Source organism: Anomaloglossus baeobatrachus, chromosome 5, assembly GCF_048569485.1.
Source record: "Anomaloglossus baeobatrachus isolate aAnoBae1 chromosome 5, aAnoBae1.hap1, whole genome shotgun sequence".
Taxonomy (NCBI): Eukaryota; Metazoa; Chordata; class Amphibia; order Anura; family Aromobatidae; genus Anomaloglossus; species Anomaloglossus baeobatrachus.
In genome coordinates, this window is record NC_134357.1 from 472,456,733 (window position 1) to 472,479,135 (window position 22,403).

The 22,403-nt window shown below is 47.2% G+C and overlaps 2 protein-coding genes and 1 long non-coding RNA gene across 4 annotated transcripts in view; 2 read left to right on the forward strand and 1 right to left on the reverse strand.

The window, feature by feature from the left end:
- Positions 1–5,284, forward strand: part of PLEKHM1 (pleckstrin homology and RUN domain containing M1) — a 35,458-nt gene extending 30,174 nt beyond the window's left edge. The window contains exon 12 of the mRNA XM_075350654.1: positions 3,405–5,284. Within this exon, the coding sequence (XP_075206769.1) occupies positions 3,405–3,513 (109 nt within the window). The 3' untranslated portion in view covers positions 3,514–5,284. The remainder of the gene's footprint in view (positions 1–3,404) is intronic.
- Positions 5,285–6,812: 1,528 nt separating this feature from the next.
- LOC142311858 (uncharacterized) lies at positions 6,813–17,448 on the reverse strand. Its single transcript, XR_012754306.1, has 3 exons — positions 17,265–17,448; positions 11,527–11,643; positions 6,813–7,026 (listed from the first exon to the last, which is right to left on the reverse strand). It is a non-coding gene; the product is annotated as an uncharacterized LOC142311858 (long non-coding RNA).
- The window catches only part of ARHGAP27 (Rho GTPase activating protein 27), a 75,615-nt gene continuing 69,589 nt past the window's right edge, over positions 16,378–22,403 (forward strand). Inside the window, exons 1-2 of one of the 2 annotated variants that reach the window (XM_075350657.1) lie at positions 16,378–17,317; positions 18,272–19,079. In XM_075350657.1, coding sequence (XP_075206772.1) covers positions 18,288–19,079 — 792 coding nt within the window. In that variant the 5' untranslated portion in view covers positions 16,378–17,317; positions 18,272–18,287. Of the gene's footprint in view, positions 17,318–18,074; positions 18,154–18,271; positions 19,080–22,403 lie in introns of those variants that run through there. The other variant, XM_075350656.1, reaches the window with a different exon arrangement.

The window sequence follows — 22,403 nt, forward strand, 5'->3', positions numbered from 1 at the left end:
TCTGCAGCTGGACATTCTCCGCTGTTGGGACAAGCGGACTTCCTCCTTGCACAGGCTAGTGGCTCTGTCGCCACAGACCAGGAGCTCTCTTCAGTGGTGGCTTCGGCCCCTCTCTGTCTCAGGGGCGCTCCTTCCTGGCCCCGTCCTGGGTGATCCTCACCATGGATGCCAGTCTATCCGGCTGGGGAGCGATATGTCTCCACTACCGAGCGCAGGGCACTTGGACTCCGTCCGAGTCAGCCCTCTCGATCAATGTGCTGGAAACCAGAGCTGTGCTTCTAGCTCTCCTAGCCTTTCACCACCTGTTGGCGGGCAAGCACATCCGAGTCCAGTCAGACAACGCGACAGCGGTTGCCTACATCAATCACCAAGGCGGGACACGCAGCCGCCTGGCAATGTTGGAGGTTCAACGCATCCTTCAATGGACGGAGGACTCCAAGTCCACCATATCCGCAGTCCACATCCCAGGCGTGGAAAACTGGGAAGCAGATTATCTCAGCCGTCAAACCGTGGACAGTGGCGAGTGGTCCCTGCATCCGGCAGTGTTTCAGTCAATCTGCCGCAAGTGGGGCACTCCGGAAGTGGACCTAATGGCATCCCGTCACAACAACAAGGTTCCGGTTTACGTGGCTCGCTCCCACGATCCTCAAGCCTTTGCAGCGGACGCTCTGGTTCAAGACTGGTCCCAGTTTCGTCTGTCCTACGTGTTTCCCCCTCTAACTCTCTTGCCCAGAGTTCTGCGCAAGATCAGAATGGAGGGCCGTCGGGTCATCCTCATTGCTCCGGACTGGCCCAGGCGAGCTTGGTACCCAGACCTGCTCCATCTGTCTGTAGAGGTGCCGTGGCATCTTCCGGACCGTCCAGACCTTCTCTCACAAGGTCCGTTTTTCCGCCAGAATTCTGCGGCTCTCAGATTGACGGCGTGGCTCTTGAGTCCTGGATCTTGACGGCTTCTGGTATTCCTCCTGAAGTCATTTCCACTATGACTCGGGCCCGGAAGTCTTCCTCGGCCAAAATCTATCACAGGACTTGGAGAATTTTCCTGTCCTGGTGTCGCTCTTCCGGCCATGCTCCTTGGCCTTTTTCCTTGCTGACCCTTCTGTCCTTTCTACAGTCCGGTCTGCAGCTAGGACTATCCCTCAATTCCCTCAAGGGGCAAGTCTCGGCTCTGTCAGTACTGTTCCAGCGGCGTATCGCCCGGCTGGCTCAAGTGCGCACCTTCATGCAGGGCGCGTCTCACATCATTCCGCCTTACCGGCGGCCCTTGGATCCCTGGGACCTCAATTTGGTCCTCACGGTCTTGCAGAAACCCCCCTTTGAGCCTCTTAGGGAGGTTTCTTTGTTTTGTCTTTCACAGAAAGTGGTCTTTCTAGTGGCCATAACTTCCCTCAGGAGAGTCTCTGATTTGGCTGCGCTCTCTTCGGAGTCACCTTTTTTGGTTTTTCATCAAGACAAGGTGGTTCTCCGTCCGACTCCGGACTTTCTCCCTAAGGTGGTTTCTCCTTTCCACCTTAACCAGGACATTTCCCTGCCTTCCTTTTGTCCGGCTCCTGTTCATCGCTTTGAAAAAGCGTTGCATACTCTGGATCTGGTGCGGGCGCTCCGGATCTATGTGTCTCGCACCGCTGCTCTTAGCGGTGCACCTCTCTTTTTGTGCTAACCACAGGTCGGCGTAAGGGCCTCTCTGCTTCTAAGCCGACCTTGGCTCGTTGGATTCGGTCGACCATTTCCGATGCCTACCAGTGTTCTCAGGTGCCTCCCCCGCCGGGGATCAAGGCACACTCGACCAGAGCTGTCGGTGCCTCTTGGGCTTTCAGGCACCAGGCTACGGCTCAGAAAGTCTGTCAGGCTGCCACTTGGACTAGCCTGCATACCTTTTCAAAGCACTACCAAGTGCATGCTCATGCTTCGGCAGATGCGAGCTTGGGCAGACGCATCCTTCAGGCGGCTGTCGCCCATTTGTGAAGTTAGGCTCTGCCTACTTCTCAGTTTTTCTGTTTATTCCCACCCATGGACTGCTTTGAGACGTCCCAATGTCTGGGTCTCCCATAGGAACGATAAAGAAAAAGAGAATTTTGTTTACTTACCGTAAATTCTTTTTCTTATAGTTTTGTATTGGGAGACCCAGCACCCCCTCCCTGTTGCCTGTTGGCAGTTTCTTTTTCCGCGTGTTATCACCGGCTGTTGTCGTGGACAGAGTCTCCAGTTGTTCCGGTTCTTGCTCTCTTTACTTGTGGGTGGCTATTCTCCTTCAGCTTTTGCACTAAACTGGCTAGATCTGGTTCTCCAGGGGGTGTATAGGCTCAGAGGGAGGAGCTACACTTTTTAGTGTAGTACTTTGTGTGTCCTCCGGAGGCAGAAGCTATACACCCAATGTCTGGGTCTCCCAATACGGAACTATAAGAAAAAGAATTTACGGTAAGTAAACAAAATTCTCTCTTTTATATATAAGGACTCAATGTTGGTGGCTGCAGCTCATAATGGAAAAACCTGGTGACCGGTTCCCTTTAATGTTAGGTGTTAGGGCTGATAGCTGAAGTCATTTTGATAAAGCGGAGAATGTCTCTGTAGTCTACTATATCCCAGCTGTTCCAGGTAATGAGGTGATGATTTGGGAGACTGCTGAACATGCAAAGACCTCAGTTATCAGTCTGCACCATTATCAAATGTAGTGAAGGCACCGTGGGCTTTTTGTCTCTGCCTTTTAACAGGTGATTGCTTGGTGTAAACATCCCATCTCCTCCTATAAATCTCGGCAGGTGCAGGGGCAAAGAACCCACTTGTTCTAGCACTTAGTGGGGGTCTTGGCTCCTGGAGAGTCACCAAGAACATCCTGTGACCTGTCTTCAGTGACCGTGGCACCTATGGCAGCCCCAGCGGAGGCTCTGACAGTAGGAGATGCAGCGGGGCATTAGGACGTGTTGCCTTTCACGAGATCTGTTTGTCATTGGGCAGCAAAAATATTTTAAATAATGAGTTAAGAAGTGATACAACCGAAGGGCAAACTGTTACGATGTGACACAGACTGAACATATGAACCAGTTGTTTTGACATTGAGGAGATTCTGTTCATTCCTTTTTGGCTTTTAATAGCTCTTTTTGAGGCAGTCTCCAATAATCATCTGCCTGAAGATGTGTGCACATACCCCAAGAGGTACAAACTCTCCCATCAGTGCTACTTTTTGTGGTGCCTATAGGGTAGTATTGCAGGCCCCTACCTCCCAGAGAATCCTCTGAGCCACTCTCCCTTGGTTTCAGTATTGTTCATCTTCCCTTGCCATGAAGTGGTTAATTTGACATGAGGAAGTGACCTGTCGCAGTCAGACATATACTGTGCATACATGATCTGTGTTTCTCCCGCCAGTAGGTGACAGCAGCGGCTCAGCCTCTCATTCTTTTTCCTAGGTGTGGTGACTGTAAAGCCGTCTTTCATAAACCCTGCAAAACGCCCGTCATTCAGTGTCCACGATGTGAGAGGCGGAAAAAGTGCCAGGACAAGCGGGCGTTGATGTGAGTCTCCCGGAGCCACAGCCCCTCTGCTTCAGTTTGCACACCCGGACGGTATCATACTCGTCACTTTATTCTTGTACATAGAATTAGTGTGTATATTGTGTACATAGAGGCCACTAACTCCCAGACCCTGTACACAGCGGGCGCTCGCTCAGGTGATGGCAGGAGGTGCTCATCTCCATTTGTCTCTCTGCTGCCGGGCAGTCTTCCATTTAACAGACCAGTCATTGCCAAGAGACTCCTTACCGGGCAGAAGGAGGCCGCCTTCATGCTCCCCGCTCTCCAGAGTTATTTTTGTATCATCAGGTATTTTTGTATTTAGTGACTGGAAGCATCTGATCTTGTGCCTTGTCCTCTGGGCAATCCATAACATGGCTATGGAGAGCGGGTCATGTGCCAATCTAACGCCATACTAATGTTCATTTTCCCCAATGTCTGACAGCTTGGCCAGTTTTGTTGTGTTGTCATGCAGTCTTCCCCTCCCTGAGGGGTGTGACATTTTACATTCTTTCATCATGACAGATGTGAGTGTGCTACTGACTACAACATTGTTACTTAATTCGCCTAATGACCCAAAGCTGCTGCTGTGTAGGAAACAAGGGCAATGCAATTCCTGCACTGGGTACCAGTGTCCCCCACCTAGTAGTGCGGCTCCTGCACTGGGTACCAGTGTCCCCTACCTAGCGGTGCCAGCTCGTGCACTGGGTACCAGTGTCTTCCACCCAGCAGGGTAGTGTAGCTCATACAGTCCTGGACCAGTATCTTACTTTATATAAGGGCAATGTGACTCCTGCACTTGGTGCCAGTGTTCTCCACCCAGCAGTGCTGCTCCTGCACTTGGTGCCAGTGTTCTCCACCCAGCAGTGCGGCTCCTGCACTGAGTACTGCACTCCATTTCTCAGCGTACAATCCAATACCTGTATCTTCCATACAGCGGGACATGCAGTTCATACACCAGCATCCTTCACCCATCAAGGCAGCATAGCTCATGTTCCTGGACTATATGATCCAGGAATATGTCCAGCAGATAAACCTTGACCAGTATCTTCCACCTATTAGCGTTGTACAACTCTGGTCAGCATCCTCCAGCCATCAGGGCCGTGCAGCTCATATACCAGGGCCAGCGTCCTCGAGCCGTCAGGGCAGTGCAGCTTATATTGCTGGGTCAGCCATCAGGACAGTGCAATTCATATACCTGGGCCAGCACCCTCCAGCCATCAGGGCAGTGCAGCTCATACACCTGGGCCAGCCATCAGGGCAGTGCAGCTCATATTGCTGGGCCAGCGTCCTCCAGCCTTCAGGGCAGTGCAGCTCATGTACCAAGGCCAGCGCCCTCCAACCATCAGGGCAGTGCAGCTCATGTACCCAGGCCAGCGTCCTCCAGCCATCAGGACAGTGCAGTTCATGTCCCCAGGGCAGCGTCCTCCAGCCACCTGGGCAGTGGAGCTCGTATATCTGGGCCAACGATCTCTATCAACAGGATAGTGCAATCATGTCCCCAGGCAAGCATCCTCTAATCAGTAAAGTGCAGCTCATATACGGTCCAGTGTCCTCTAATCAGGACAGCTCAGCTCATTCCCCTGCTGTGATGGAGACGCTCTGCTAGGTGGAGGTGACCACTGGTCTGGTGGCTCGTGGGTGAATTTTCCTCTCTTCATATGTGCCAAACACTTTCCTACCAGCTGACAATGTTTTGTGTTTATGGTTTTTATTACACTGACGTCATTTGTTTTATTTGTCTTCTGTACAATAATTGTAATAAATGTGATTTTACAGCTTTGTTTCATTTTATCGAGTTGTCTGCAGTTACTTAAAGGGATCTTTGTTGGCTGAGATTAGTATACCTGTAGGGTGGTGGGATGGTGGCAGACGTGGGCAGCCTTCTGTCTCTTGGGCAGCCCTTGATGGAAGGTTTCTGTTGCAGGTATATCTTGCCATGAATGGTACTCTGTTATGGCCTCTCCCTGCCTCTTCTTCATCTGCTCAGTGCTTCTTCCATCACTGTCCGGCCTGAGCCATCTTATATATTGAGTGATGCTTGTGCTGTTTCACAACATCACAATAAGGAAGCCACTAATACTCTGAGCTGCAGACATTAGTCATGTGAAATGCCATGCGCTTGTCATGGAAAGGGAACTTAAGGAGCTACAAACCTCAGAATATAAATGACTATACTGTATATGGACAAAACTATGTGCCCCCTCTACATTACTCTATAGGAGCTTTTATGTCCTCCCATTCTACAACTATTGCACTAGGAACAAGTGATACAAAAATCTTTTTGTGGCTCGGGTATTAGGCCTGATTTTAGGCATATTCAGTCCTCTGAATCAGAATACGTCCATTTTTTTTTTTTTGTAGCAGCTCTACTTTTTAAGATAATGATATGAATTTGGGATTACCAGTGGCCAAACTGTGTGAATCTAAAGATAGTGAATATTCACATAGGACAGCAGAGTGGATACTCTAATGGTCATGCCACACACGACAGTGACGTCGCTGCTAAGTCACCATTTTCTGTGCCGTAGCAGCGACCTTGCTAGCGATGTCGCTGTGTGTGACATCCAGCAATGACCTGGCCCCTGCTGTGAGGTCGCCGGTTGTTGCTGAATGTCCTGGACCATTTTTTAGTCGTTGCTCTCCCGCTGTGAAGCACAGATCGCTGTGTGTGACAGCCAGAGAGCAACGATCTGAATGTGCAAGGAGCCGGCTTCTGCGGACGCTGGTAACCAAGGTAAATATCGGGTAACCAAGCAAAGGCTTGGTTACCCGATATTTACCTTGGTTACCAGCATCCGCAGCTTCTTGAAGGCGGCTGCCTGCTCCCTGCACACGTAGCCAAGGTACACATCGGGTAACTATAAGCAAAGCGGTTTGCTTATTAACCCGATGTGTACTCTGGCTACGAGTGCAGGGAGCCAGCGCTAAGCGGTGTGCGCTGGTAACCAAGGTAAATAGCGGGTAACAAAGCGAAGCACTTTGCTTGGTTACCCGATATTTACCTTAGTTACCAAGCGCAGCATCACTTCCACGCATTGCTACTGGCTGGGGGCTGGTCACTGGTCGCTGGTGAGATCTGCCTGTTTGACAGCTCACCAGCTACCATGTAACGACGCAGCAGCGATCCTGATAAGGTCATATCATCGTTGTGATCGCTGCTGCATCGATACGTGTGACCTAGGCTTAACTATCCTTGTTTTATCTGTCTTTGGGATACTAGATGACAATATGATCACTGAGTGAGAAAACAGTGTCTTCTGAGAGAACACATGGTAGTGGGAGAAAAGAATGGAATTGCAGAAACATTGGTTGACAGGAATAAGATAATTTTACCAGTACTGCACATCAATTTAGATTCTTTACAAACTGCTTCATTAAACCTAAACAGAGGGAAGATTTTTGATAGTCCTCAAATCAGAGGACTGCTGAAAGATCCACACTTCAAAGATTCATTGAACGATGCTGAGGCAGATGCATGGTCTTCTTTCCCTATGGTTGTACAGAATTTTCTTGTGACCTATAAAGTAGATAATTACACTGAATAAGTACAGTAGAAAGATTGTCATCTTCTTTCTGTCCACCTTGGCTGTACAATGAGTATCAAGGTACATCATCTCCACAGCCACTTGGATCGTTTCCAATAAAACGGTGGCGTAAATGAAGAGCCAAGATTTAAGAACAATAGAAGAAAGATGTCGAGGACACTGGTATACCCACATGATAGCGAATTACTGCTTGTTTATCCAAAGTGATTGCCCTAGTGCAACTCAGCAAGAAATATTTTAACCTCTTCAGGACACATGATCGTGTAAGGGTAATCGCCAACGGCTGCCGCAGAGATCCCCACACATGTCAGCTGATTTGAACAGGTACGAGTGGATTCGCGCTTCATCCACACCTATTAACCCCTTATAATGGGCTGTCAAACTGTGACAGGCCGCTGTACATGCTCAGCATGGTAATCGAGTACTCACTGGCCGCCATCGGAAGTCACATGACATGATCACGATGGTTGACAGGGTAGCACAGGGTCATGTTATGACTCCTATAGCTATCACGAGTCACTTCCTCTTACACCCGGAAGAACGCTGTGTGTGAGAGGAGAGCAGCTTTTCTGCAGATCTCAGCTGTGCAGCTGTGATCTACAGAAGTGATTGAGTGATCAGACTGCTGATCCTCATAGTCCCCTAGGGGGACTAGTAAGATTTAAAAGAAAGAAAAAAAAAATAGGGTTTTTTTTACATTTTTAAATAACTTAAGTTCAAATCACCCCCCATTGAAAATTAAAGGGTTAAAAACATACACATTTGGTATTGCCGCATTCAGAAATGCCTGTTCTATCAAAATATAAAATCAATTAACCTGATCGGTAACCTGCATAACCGCAAAAAAATTCAAAACGCCAAAATTGAATTTTTTTTTGGTCGCCACAAATTTTGCGCAAAATGCAATAACGGGCGATCAAAATGTTGAATCTGCGCAAAAATGGCACCATTAAAAACGTCAGCTCGAGACACAAAAAATAAGCTGTCGCTGAGCCCCAGATCCCGAAAAATTAGTACGCTACGGGTCGCGGAAAATTGTGCAAAAACTGCACCACTTTTTTTTTGGAAAAACGTGTGAATTTTTTGAACCCCTTAGATAGACACCAAACATGTATAGGTTTACTTTTAACAACTTGTACCGATGTGAGGCATCATAGTAACACATCAGTTTTACCATATAGTAAACATGGTGAATAAAATATCCCAAAAACAACTGTGCAATCGCACTTTTTCCACACTTGGATTTTTTTTTGCCATTTGCCATGGTTTTATTTAAAAGTACAACTTCTGCAAAAAATAAGCCCTCATATGGCAAGATTGACGGAAAAATAAAAAAAGTTAGATCTCGGAATAAGGGGAGCAAAAAAACAAACGGATAATTGGAAAATCGCCCGGGGGTGAAGGGGTTAAGCACCGCTTTTGAGAGGTAACTCAGTAAATGGACAATTTATCAAGGACAACATTTTATGCATGTTAAATTCTTATTCTGTGATGTAAATTCTTCATAAATAAAAGAAATCTGCATGTATGAATTTGTTTTAACAACCAAGAAGGCAAAAAGAATGTTTAGTAGATATCAGTCCTAGTGTCGATCAGTCATATGCATATACATTTGGGTGTGTGCATATCTCATTAACTGATGGGGAAAAAAATAAGGGCAGAGTTAGAATCTGCAACAAAAACTGAACTATAAACAGGTCAAATATCTCGGGCACCAATTTTCTGGTTCCCCAGTCTAGTCATTAATATGGAGTCCATCCCTTTGCAGCTATATCAGTTTCCTCTTTTCTGGGAAGGATTTCCACAAGATTATGGAGGTGTCCGTGGTAATTTTTGCCCAGTCATCCAGAAGAGCATTTGTGAGTTTAGACACTGATGTCGGGGAGAGACAGGGCTCAAAATTCCAGATCAAGTACATCCCTAAAGTGTTAGATGGGGTTCACGACTGGGCTCTGTTTGGCCGGTTGTGTTCTTTGCGCTAAACTACCCCAACCGTGTCTTTATGGACCTTGTGCACTGGGCACAAGGGAAAAAGGGGCCTTCCCCAAACTGTTCCCACAATGTTGGAGGCTACAATTGACCATACTGTCTTGTGCTATCTTGTACTGTCTCTTTTGCTGAAGCAATTATTATTATAGCGCCATTTTTTCCATGGCGCTTTACAAGTGAAAGAGGGTATACGTACAACCATCATTAACAGTACAAAACAGACTGGTATAGGAGGAGAGAGACCCTGCCCGCGAGGGCTCACAGTCTACAGGGAATGGGGTATGGTACAATAGGTGAGGACAGAGCTGGTTGTGCAGTGGTGTACTGGACTGAGGGTTATTGTAGGTTGTAGGCTTGTTGGAAGAGATGGGTCTTGAGGTTCCTCTTAAAGCTTTCCACGGTAGGGGAGAGTCTGATATGCTGAGGTAGAGCGTTCCAGAGTAGGGAGGCACGGGAAAAATCTTGTACGCGATTGTGGGAAGAGGAGTAGAGAAGGAGATCTTGTCAGGATCTGAGGTTGTGTGCAGGTAGGTACCGGGAGACTAGGTCACAGATGTAAGGAGGAGACAGGTTGTGGATGGCTTTGTATGTCATGGTTAATGTTTTGAACTGGAGTCATTGGGCGATGGGAAGCCAGTGAAGGGATTGGTAGATTGGCGAGGCTGGGGAATAGCGAGGGGAGAGGTGGATTAAGCGGGCTTCAGAGTTTAGGATAGATTGGAGGGGTGCAAGAGTGTTGGAAGGGAGGTCAGAGAGCAGGAGGTTGCAGTAGTCGAGGCGAGAGAAGATGAGGGCATGCACTAATGTTTTTGCTCATTCTTGGTTAAGGTTAAGGAAATTACGGATCCGGGAGATATTTTTGAGTTGTAGTCTGCATGAGTTGAAGAGGGCTTGGATGTGTGGCTTGAAGGATAGAGCAGAGTCGAGGGTTACTCCAAGGCAGTGAGCTTGTGAGACTGGGGAGAGTGAGCAGCCATCAAGTTTGATGGAAAGGCTTGTTGGAGGAGATGAGTGAAGAGGAAAGACAATGAACTCTGTTTTGTCCATGTTAAGCTTTAGGAATCGCACCGAGAAGAAGGATGAAATAGCGGACAGACATTGTGGGATTTTGGTTAATAGAGAGGTAATGTCAGGTCCAGAGAGGTAGATCTGTGTGTCATCGGCTTAGAGATGATACTGAAAGCTGTGGTACTCTATGAGCTGTCCCAGGCCAAAGGTGTAGATGGAGAACAGCAGGGGTCCAAGAACTGAGCCTTGGGGAACACCGACAGATAGGGGGCGAGATGAGGAAGTGGTGTGAGAATGGGAGATGCTGAAAGTTCGGTCAGTTAGGTATGAGGAGATCAAAGATAGGGCCAAGTCTCTGATTCTCAGAGATGTGAGAATCTGTAGTAGGAGGGAATGGTCTACTGTGTCGAAGGCAGAGGACAGGTCCAGGAGGAGGAGGACAGAGTAGTGTCGCTTGGCATTGGCGGTTAGTAGATAATTGGTGACTTTGGTTAGGGCAGTTTCAGTAGAGTGATACGGTCGGAAGCCAGATTGTAGCTGGTCAAAGAGGGAGAGGTATGAGGACAATTCATGATGGATATGCTGTTCCAGTAGTTTTGAGGCATAAGGGAGAAGGGATATGGGGCGATAGTTTGACACAGAGGATGGGTCAAGGGAGGGCTTTTTGAGGATGGGTGTAATGGAGGCATGTTTAAAGCATGAGTGGAATACACCACTTGTTAGTGATAGGTAGAAGCAGTGAGATTCCCCCTCACTGGTTCTAGGGGACCAAAGCTGATCCCTCAAAACAAACCCATAACATTATTCCTCCACAAAACTGTTCAGCAGGCACAATGCAGTCGGGCTGGTAACATTCTCCTGGTACTCAGACTCCTCCATCAGATGCCAGATAGAAAAGTGCTATCCATCCCTACACAGAACACGTTTCCACCACTCTAGAGTCCAGTGGTGGCTTTACACCACTCCATCCAATGCTCGATATTGTGCTTGATGATGTACAGCTTCAGGCAGCTGCTCGGCCATGAAGCTCCCGGCGGGGCGCAGTGTTTGGGGTGATGACAATACCAGAGGAGATTTGGACTCTGCAGTTATGGAGTCAACAGAGCTTTGGTGACTTTTCTGCCCCCTTCTCTTCAGCACTCGGTGACTCCTCTCTATTACGTTACATTGTCGTGGCTGAACTGCTGCGTTTCATTCCACTTCTCAATATTATTACTCATAGGTGATGGGGGAATGTTAAGGAGAGAAGAAATATGAATGGACATGTTACACCGGTGGCCCCTATTACAGGACTGCGCTAGTATCGGTGAGCTCTTTGCCACTAACCATTCTGTCACACTTTAGTAATGGCAGCCGCGGGGCCAGGTGTTTATATTCTTGTTGTAATGCTGCAGCATGAACAACCTGAATTCATTGAATAATTGGCCCGTCACAAAAGTTTTTTCCTATAGTTTGTCCAAAGAGCTGATCCTTACCCGGCATTTTACTAAGACTTTTGTCACTGGCAAAGTTGTGCTGTCTAGATGACCGAGTCAGAAAATTTCCAAAACGGCAGGTCTGGTCTGGTGTTCCTGGTATGCAGTGGTGAGTACCTACCAAAAGAGATCAAAAGAAGGATAATTAGTCAATGGGGTCATAGGAGCCCAAGGCTTACTGATGTGTGCAGAGAGATAAGGTCTGTCTTTCTGAGCTGTGACATTAATTGCTGAACACAAAAATATTGCCACTGTCCACCATTGTATGCATTTAGAAAGGGTACAGTGCCCATCAGAACTGGACCATAGAGTAATGGGAAAAGGTGATCTGGTTTGGTGACTCACATTTTTTACATCCTGTGGATGGTTGAGTGCATCACTTACCAGGGAAAAGATGGTATTAGGAAGAAGACAAACTAATGAAACCATGTGATGATCTGGGCAATCTTCTATTTGGAAACCTTGGTCTCTGACATTCAGGTGGATGTTATATTGATTTCTACTCAAACGTTGTTGTCGAACAAATACAAACTTTACGGCAACAATATTTAAAAAAAAGAGGACATTAAAAATAGTTCAGTGATGCCTCAAAATTCCCAGATCTCAATCATAGGTTTGACCCATGGAGGTCTTGAGTAATACCTTAGAGACTTCTAGGATCTGCTGCTGATATCTTGGTGCCAGATCTTCAGAGGTCTTGTGTAGTCCATGCATTGAGTGTCACAGCTGTTTTGTTGACAGAAATGGGACCTATACAATATTTATATATTGGTTCTAAAGGGTGTTATCCAGGACTATTTTTTTTCTCTTTTTTTTTTTTTACTGTGTTCCTAAAAACTAAGAGGCAGGTAGTTTTCTAACTCCCTGCCTGTTCTACATAGCGCTGGTACAGAGCAGACATGGACATCTCCTGCCGTGAATTCAGCTGCTTCACGTCAACAGAGCCACTCTTCTTCTAGGTTGGTTTGTCGACAGTGTGTGACGGCATTATGCTGATTGACAGCCGACTCCCCTCTGTAATTATTGCAGTAATCATCCATACCCCCCATTCCAGTTTATTAACATAGTAATACCTGTAGTTATCCTCTATCACCTGCCATTCACCATAGTCTCTGCCCCGGGATATTATCACAGACCGTAACCATGTTGACATGCACTAATCATCCATCACATGCTCTTATGGTGTCTCTAACAGGCTGCCAATCACTTGATAAAGGGTTAAAAACTCGTTCAATGGGCAAAATGATTTTTAGGTTAACTTAAAAATAATTTTTCTCTGCAGCACACCGTCCTTTGTAAACGGAGTATTTGCTGTCGAGGACAATGACACTATATGTGAACAGAACAATCTATTGCTGATAATTCTGTGCACATATTAAATGTAGTTACTCCAAACAGGCTGTGAAACATCTGCCCACGGATCAACGGTCGTTTAATGCTGCAAGTCCTCTATTGTAAACCTCTAATGTTCCTCATTCTTGGCCCCATAAAGTATAATGTCCCATGTTCTGGCCTCCTACATTGCATAATGTTCCCAATTGTGACCTCCATACAGTATAATGTGTAGCGCCAGCGTCCCTGCTCTGCCTCTCTCCAGTAGGGTGTCACGCTACAAGTGTGACCAGCGCGTTCCGACCAAAAGGACGCGCAACGAAAAAAAACACCAAAACAACACCACAAATAAGGGGAGGACACAATAACAATTGATGGGCCCTAGTGCTAGTGAGAGCATAGATGGGACACCTCCTATCCTCACCTGTAGCTGTCCCTACACTCCTAGCCAGTCTCTGAAACTGTCGCTGAGCAGCACCATGAGATCCTGGGAAACCCTATAGATGCTCTGACTAGTGAGAGGCAGGTGAGGTTAACTAAACCCACCGCTGCACTGATAAGACAGGAGGGAAGGGGAGACAAACGGGAAAAACATCAACACAAAAGGATAAAGTCCGGCTTCTGGAAAACTTCTTCACAGGTCCTTCCACCAAGGGGCCAGAGAACAAATTAATTTATATCTTCAGCAAGGATTGCTGGGAAACACCTCTAGTTAAACATGAAGGGGCATGGCTACAAAGCAGCTACAGCTGACACTAGGAACTCCTGGAAAAGCTGATGGCAGCAAAACTGACATTAACTGTTTCAGTACAAAGAGAAGCGAAACAACATTTAAATGTAGAGCGCACGATGGAGATGAGAGGCTCCAGTCCTAAAGCTGTCACTAGTCTCCAAAAACAGATAGACAACCGTGTCACAGGGATGCCGACTTACTGCTGCGGCCAGCCTGTAGTACCCTGGCTTGCTCCCCCGTAGTTTTCCATGTGTGAGTCGCCTTTCTCCTCCTGGGGCCTGTGCATGCCGCACTGGTCTTCTAGGAATGTGCCTAGGGCACTAACGCGCCAGCCCTGTCTTTAAAAGGCCAGCACACTTTTTGCCAGACATGCCTCTTAGCCTATTGATGAGAGGCACTAGATACTTAAGGCACTCTCCCACTAGGAGAGGTGCCTGAGTAACTTGGTCAGTTAGTGTTGTCCATCTAGCTAGCTAGTTGTCAGGTCCCTTTGTCCACCCTCCGTCACCTGTGCCAGTGTCTTATCAACACGTACCTGTCACCCCGTCTCAGCTGTGCCCTTGGTACCCTCCTGTCCTGGCCGTACCGTCTGCCTCAGCTGTCCCAGCTGCACCAGTCAGCACTAGAGACTCTGCCTGTGCGTTCTGGCTGTACTGTCTGTCTTGGACATCCCGGCTCCACCTATCAGCTCTAGAGACTCTGCCTTTACGTACTTGAGCCCGTTCCTGTCCTGGTGGGGTCAGCTTCCACAGTCCATGTCACTGTCCTGGAAGTGGCACCTGGCATCTGCTTCAGTAGGCGGTTAGTCAAGCCCCTCCCACTAAAGGCTAAGCCCATGTCCCCCCTGTGGTCAAGTGGGTCCACTCCTGCTTGCCGCCCCATCATCACCATTAAGTAATACATAATGTCTCCCATTCTTACCCCTATACAGTATAATGTTCCCCATTCTGGCCCCCTTATGGTATAATGTCACAGATTGTGAGCACCATACAGTATAATATCTCCCATTCTGATCCTCATACAAAATGTCTCCCTTTCTGACCCCCATACACTATATGCTCTCCCATTCTGGCTCCCCATGTGATATACTGTAATGTCTTCCATTGTGACCTCCCCATACAGTATAATGTCCCCCGTTGTGAATCATATACACTATAGTGCCCCCTATTATGACACCCATATAGTATAATGTCCCCCATTTTGTCCTCCCATATGGTATGATGTCCCCCATTATATCCCACACACAGTAAAATGTTTCCTCTGTAGTGCTCTTTGCAGGCAAAAAAAGAACAACCATTCCACTCACATGTCCACAATCCCACAACGAGCAGCTCTTTCCACTGTTGCCCGTCAAAGGCGGTACCATGCAGTGATGTTATTGCGACGGGATGCTGACATCAGCTGCCACTGCTGGCCTCTGATAGGCAGCTCATATGTAGAGGTAATTCCGGGCTAGGAGCCAGTAGTCCAGGACTCGCATTCAGCTCAGAATAGAGCAGGCACTGGCTGTCTCTCCTCTGACCCGGGCGGACTTTCCTCTGCCCTGGGCCGGCTCTCCATTGACCTGGGCCAGCAATCCGTACCCCTGTCTAAGATACTGCAACTGGCTGCTGCATAGCGCAGAGTCTCTATATGACAGAGGTGCAGCAGCATTTCGTTGCCTCCTGTCAGACAGCTCAGACCTGCCACCTGCGGATCATCTCACCTCATCTGCCTTTACAAATATTTGTTAAAGAATAGCCAATTCTAAAGCTCTAACTTATTCCAACATGCTACTGTAATAAGGACTACAGTTGTAACAAGTCCGTTCATTATATTTTCTCTCTCCTAAATCTTCCCCCATCACCTGTGAGTGATATTACTGAGAAGAAGAAGGAAACGCAGCCATTCAGCCTTGAAGTGGAGACCACGTAACGTTACAGAGCGGGGGGCCGAGTACTGAGAACAAAAGTCACCAATGCTCTGCTGACTCCATAACTGCAGAGTCCAAACCTCCTCTGGTAACATCAGCACAAACACTGCGCTCCGACAATTAGAACCTCCATTTTTGTGGGTACAGTTTGGGAAAGAAAAAGACCATAGATGATCCAGCGAGGGAAGGAAGTCAACCAGGGATAAGTAAAGTCTTGCATTCATCAGAAAAAACTCTAAAATCACTCTGGGGTGTGTGGCAAGTTACAGATAAGCACCTTTCAGCTAGCCTTAATCATAATCATTGTGTTTTTTGACAGTTTGAGAAAGACCCAACTAACTGTGAGCAGTAAACAAAGCAATGTTCATAGAGACATGGTTTGGGGAGTTTTGTATACAAGGACAAAACCGTCCACACAGAGCCAGACCTCAACCCTATCTAAAATCTGGAAAGGAGATTGTGAGCTCGGCCTCTCCTGAGGATCAGTGTCTGACCTCACAAATGTTTTTCTGGATAATTAAGTAAAAATTACCTCTTGTAATTACCAAAATCTTGTAAGTGTAATGTGATGGTGTCCCAATACTTGTGTCCATACAATGTAGAGTATCTCCAACCATTGCCATCACTACTGTATTAGGTGCTGCAGTTCTCATTTCTGATTAGTGCATTGTGCAGAAGATCAATGATCGGCTGTTTTGGTTTAGTTAGGGTTTGTTTCCTGGGTTTGTGTTTTATAAAAAAAAAAAAAAATCAAGGAAGTGAATAAAATTTCAGGTTAAGTGGTTGGTTTAGAGTCTGTTCAACAGGAAATGCTAGAGGGTGCAGGCAAGCAGATGCACAGCCTCTGCTCAGACCTGCCCGAACACCACTCTGACACAACGCCCAGCGCTGATCCGATACTGCACCCTGCTCCTATACTGATCCTGCACTGCTCACATACTACATCCAGCCTGTATACTGATCCTTCACGGCCCACATACTACACCCAGCCAGCCTCTATACTGATTCTCCAGAGCCAACATACTACACCCAACCCCTATACTGATCCTTCTCGGCCCACATACTACACCCAGCCTCTATACTGATTCTCCAGAGCCAATATACTACACCCAACCCCTATACTGATCCTCCAGGACCCACATACTGCACCCTACCCCTAAACTTATCCTACGCCGCTTATTCTGCCTTTATACTGATCATTTACTATCCACTTACTACACCTTGCCCCTTTACTATTCATACACTGTCCACACCTTACACCCTGCCCCTATAATGATTGTACACTGGCTGCCTACTACACCCTGCCCCTAGACTGGTCCTACACTGCCTGCCTACTACACCCTGCCCCTAGACTGGTCCTACACTGTCCGCATACTACACCGTGCCCCTATACTGATCTTACACTGCCTTCAAACTGCACCCTGCCCCTATACTGATCTTATACTGCCTTCATACTGCACCCTGCCCCTAGACTGGTCCTACACTGCCTTCATACTGCACCCTGTCCCTATACTGATCCTACATTGCCGTCATACTGCACCCTGCCCCTATTCTGCTCTTATACTACATCCTGCCACGATTCACTGATCCTGGCACTACCACTACCACTACTGGTCTACGACTACTGTACCCATCCCACGCACTTTATACTTTTAGCGCTGCCTTTTTTGTCATTTTGGATTATGTCCTTCACGATGCCCTCTGGATCCCGCAGTGACTGCACCCAACTCTGAGCCGGCACCTGGCACACCCTTTACCTACTTCATCCTTGTGAGTGAGAAGGTCCCTGGATAAGATGCTGTGAGGAGAAGCAGGTAAGGAGAACTTCTCTCCTAGGTATTGTGATTGATGTTCCCAGGGCACGGATTTGGTGGCTGATTTTATGAGCTGTGATTTTGATCTGCCCCTTCCTTCTCCATGTGAGTAAATTGTGACACTCTCCATTAAGGCCACAATGGACGCTGTGCTGTGTGTCATATGTGATGATAAATTTCCTCACCGAGTGTTTATCTTTATTGTTCAGCATCTGATGGGCGGGGGTTAGGGGGTCACCGATCACACACACAGGAACCCCCCGCTCTTCCTGTGCTCCACACACTTGTTATGTCTCCACAAATGCACAGAGTACAGGAAAGAGCAGGACGGACGATGGAGCAGATGAAATAAGTGAGGAAGGCTGTGTGGTATGTCCGCCCAGTAACCAAAACTTTCCTTCCAGGAATGTAGTAGATTGTCAGCTCTGTATTGTTGTAGACAAGCATCCGGGGAATGGCTTCCTCTGCCCCGTCTGGAAGAATGTCCTTCAGCCCTACAAGGTCACAGCGTTGCATATGATTGCCGGTAGCCCGTCTTCTACGTGGACCAACGGTGGGTATTTTGTGTATTTCCAGTGTCGTGGAACCACCTATGGACAATAAGTACATGACCCCAGTGAGTGTTATGGGTGTGTATTAGTCACCTTGCCACACACCTTCTCCTTCCAGTTCTCCACCGTCTGTATTTGCAGCTTGGTTGAAAACAATAATTTACATAGGACAGAGTTTCTGCTAGGAGTTACTCTACATGTGCTACCCACAGAGTTTTTGCTGTAGCAGTTTTGGTACTGTGCATTACCTGCCTTCCGAGCCCCCTCCTGCTGAATTTCAGCAATGTCAGACATGTTCACAGGTTTCTTCTCGCTTCGTCTCCTGTCATATTCGGCCTTATGATGTAGAACGCCGGACCCAGCCCTCCCCATTAATCATGTCTATTACTTTTCACCTTTATAGGAAAACACTAGCCGTCATGATGCAGAGTGCCGGGACGTTTGACAAGGACTATGTCCTGGTGGAGCATGGATTTGAGTACACGGCTAAAGATGGCAGCGTTATCTGTATAAAGCCGCATGAGCGCTACATTCTCCTGAAGAGGACCAATGAGCACTGGTGGCAGGTCTGTCAGGACCACAAGTCCAAGCCTTTCTATATCCCTGCAAAGTACGTCAAGGTCCTGTCCTCTATTGGTCACGGCTCCTATGGGACTGACAGTTCTTGGAAAAAGTCGGAGGATCTCACAGAACCACCATCTTGTATTCAGTACAGCTACACATTTGTGCCAGCCGAGCCACACGAAAGTGCAGCTTCTGGTGGCCAAGAAGATGTAATCATAAGCAGTCGACACAATGCGGGCACTGCCAGTGCAACCAATGTGCAGCTGCAGCGTCTGGCCACAAAAGGATCATCTCAGTCATTACTTGATCTATCCCAACTGAATCACGGCTCGGCGACAGAGCAAATGGCGTTACGGGATGGTCTCAACACTGACCACAAGCTGGGACCTCTGAGAACTTTTCACAACTCCAAGAAAGTCTTGGATCCCCTAAAGCGGATTAGCTATATGAGCCCCCCAGAGCTGCAGCCCAGGATAAGACCCTCACAGTCTCTCAATGATCTACAGCTTATAAAGTCAGTGTCACACTCCTCCAATCAGCTGCCCCTTGATATGGTCATGATACCAGCGATCCAGCTTCACCTCGAGGAACTGACCATTGAGCAGAGAAATGTGGCTGGCTCCGACACCTGCTTAACACTGGAAAAGGTAATTACATGGTGAAGGGGAGGAAGGAGGTGCAATAAATGTACTTATCGAATCTTTATGAAGGCCAGATGTGGTCCTAAGCGTATTCAAGGCCATATGTTAGTAGTTTTCATAAAGCAGGTAATGGTCAAGAAGTTCTTCTAAGATGTTTCCCCTCATTCCTTAAAACTAGGTATTTTTTTATCCATGTAAAAAGGTTTTTTTTGTATCCCTCCTAAAACCCAAACCATTACACCCAATATTGGCAGTCACTGGGCTAACATCATCAGATGGGTTGGTTGTGAGCCGCTGGGTGCACTGTTATGATCATCATAGAGGTCCATCGTCTATAATAAAATAAAAGAATATCTGCCAACTTTCTTGACATGTTAGTCTTTCTGTGTTAGTAAATCCCTCTATTAATACTATTGTAAACTAGCTATGGTACCGGCATCGCCTGGGATAGTAACTAAGTGTCTCTCTGTATCTTTACCACTCTCTCTCTCTGTCTATCTCTCTCTGCCTGTCTCTATCTGTGTCTGTCTGTCTCTCTCTGTCTCTCTGTCTGTTTGTCTCTGTCTCTGTCTGTTTGTCTCTCTGTCTGTATCAGTCTCTCTGTCTGTCTCTGTCTGTCTGTCTCTCTGTATCAGTCTCTCTGTCTGTCTCTCTCTGCCTGTCTCTATCTGTGTCTGTCTGTCTCTCTGTCTGTCTCTGTCTGTTTGTCTCTGTCTCTGTTTGTCTTTCTCTGTCTGTCTCTCTCTGTCTGCCTCTCTCTCTGTCTCTGTCTGTCTTTCTGTCTCTCTGTTTGTTTGTCTGTGTCTGTCTCTATGTCTGTCTCTTGCTCTGTTTGTCTGTCTGTCTCTCTGTCTGTTTCCCTCTGTCTCTCTCTGTCTGTCTCTCTCTATCCGTCTCTCCACCAACATCATATTCCCTCACACATAAGCTTCTTATACTAAGAATGACCTTCGTTGCTTATAGCAACCAATCACAGCTCCTATTAATGACCTGTAGCTTCCAGCTCCATTTACTTTAATGTAAGCAGGTTTCTTGGCAAATAACTGTAAAGCGCAGGGTTAAATTTTCCCCTCAAAACATAGTCTATGACGTTCCCTGAGTCAAATGAGGTGTCTGTGCAAAATTTCGGGATTGGAAATGCGACAGTGCGAATTCCTTTAGCAGACACACACACACACACACACACACACACACACACACACACACACACACACACACACACACACACACACACACACACACATACACATACATAGACACATACATACACTCAGCTTTATATATTAGATAAATTGACAACTAGGTGTTACCATCGGAGGGGTTGTCCCTTCATCGTCTGACAGTATCCAATCAGTGCTGGTAGCATCACACTGTAGAGACAGATTCCCTTCACAAGAAGAATGTTACAACCCAGTTGTCAATTTACTAGAACATTTCCAAGAGAAATACTAGAAGAACAGCACAACTCAAAGTGATAAAAATAATAGATGGAGAAGTGTTATTTTACAGGTAGGACAGACATGTCAGGAGGGGAGGCAGGTCTTAAGGGTGCTTTACACGCTGCGATGTCGCACATGTGACCGGCGCTACAAAAATGATCTATGTGCGATCTCGGCAAATCTTATCTGCGATCTGGCGTGTCACATCGCTAACGAGATCGCTAGCGATGTCGCAGCGTGTAAAGCACCCTTTAATGTATACTTAGTGAAAACGATTCCTAAACATCTGATTTTAATTTTCTGGGGCATCGATTGCCCTCACAGCACAGGATCCCCACATAAACAGAGATATAAATATATACACCACATTGTATATAATGTGTGTGGTGTACATATAATAACATGTAATGTAATACAGGGCACAGCTCAGTATGTATGCGTGTGTGATGTAGTACAGGATTGGTGTGTGTACTATGTATACAATATAATTATGGTTGCCACCTTTTGTATCAACAAATGCCGCCCAGGATAATATGAGCAGTAGGTTATGTTGTTCTGTGGTTTGGCTGCACATTGCCTGCCCTGGCAGTGATGTATAATGTGTAGCTTGTGGCTACCATCTGGTGTCAGCAGGCCCAGAACATAAATAAATGAATATACATTGAAGAATTTATAGTAGATTTGTTGATGGAGGTGTATTCCCAATTTGCATATATCGTGATATCATATCCCTGAGATGCGTCATACCTTTATGATTTGGGGTTATGGGGATCTGTGGATGACACGTTGTTATGGAGGCATCTGTGGATGTCACACGGTTACGGGGATCTCCGCATGAAACACTGTTATGGAGGATCCGTCGATTACACACTGTTATGGGGATCTGTGGATGATGGAGAGTTATGGGGATATGTTGATGACACACTTTATTATGGGGATCTGTGGATGCCACTTATGGGGATGTGTGAATAACACACTGTTATAGGTTGGTTTGTGGATGATACACTGTTGTGGAGGATCCCTGGATGACAGACTGTTAGGGGGAATCTTTGGACTGTACACTGATATGGGGGATCTGGGGATGACACTGTTATGGGGGATCTTTGAATGATGCACTGTTATGTGGGATCTGTTTATGCCACTATTATGGGGGATCTGTGGATGACACTGGTATGAGGGATCTGTTAAAGGGAATCTATCATCAGGTTTTTGCCACCTTATCTGAGAACAGCATAACGTAGGGGCAGAGAACCTGATTTCAGCAATGTGTCACTTACTGGGGTGCTTAGGGGTGCTTCACACATAGCGACATCGCTACCGAAATCGCTGCTACGGCACAGTTTTGGTGACGCAACAGTGACCTCATTAGCGATCTCGCTGTGTGTGACACTGAGCAGTGATCTGGCCCCTGCTGCGAGATTGCTGCTCGTTACACACAGCACTGGTTCGTTTTCTTCAAAGGCGCTCTCCCACTGTGACGCACAGATCGCTGTGTGTGACAGCGAGAGAGCGACGAAATGAAGCGAGCAGGGAGCAGGAGCCGGCATCTGGCAGCCTGCGGTAAGCTGTAACCAGGGTAAACATCGGGTAACCAAGGTGGTTACCCGATATTTACCTTCGTTACCAGCCTCCGCCGCTCTCACGCTGCCTGTGCTGCCGGCTCCTGCTCTCTGCACATGTAGCTGCAGTACACATCGGGTTAATTAACCCGATGTGTACTGTAGCTAGGAGAGCAAGGAGCCAGCGCTAAGCAGTGCGCGCGGCTCCCTGCTCTCTGCACATGTAGCTGCATTACACATCGGGTTAATTAACCCGATGTGTACTGTAGCTAGGAGAGCAGGGAGCCAGCGCTAAGCAGTGTGCGCGGCTCCCTGCTGTCGCGGTTATGATC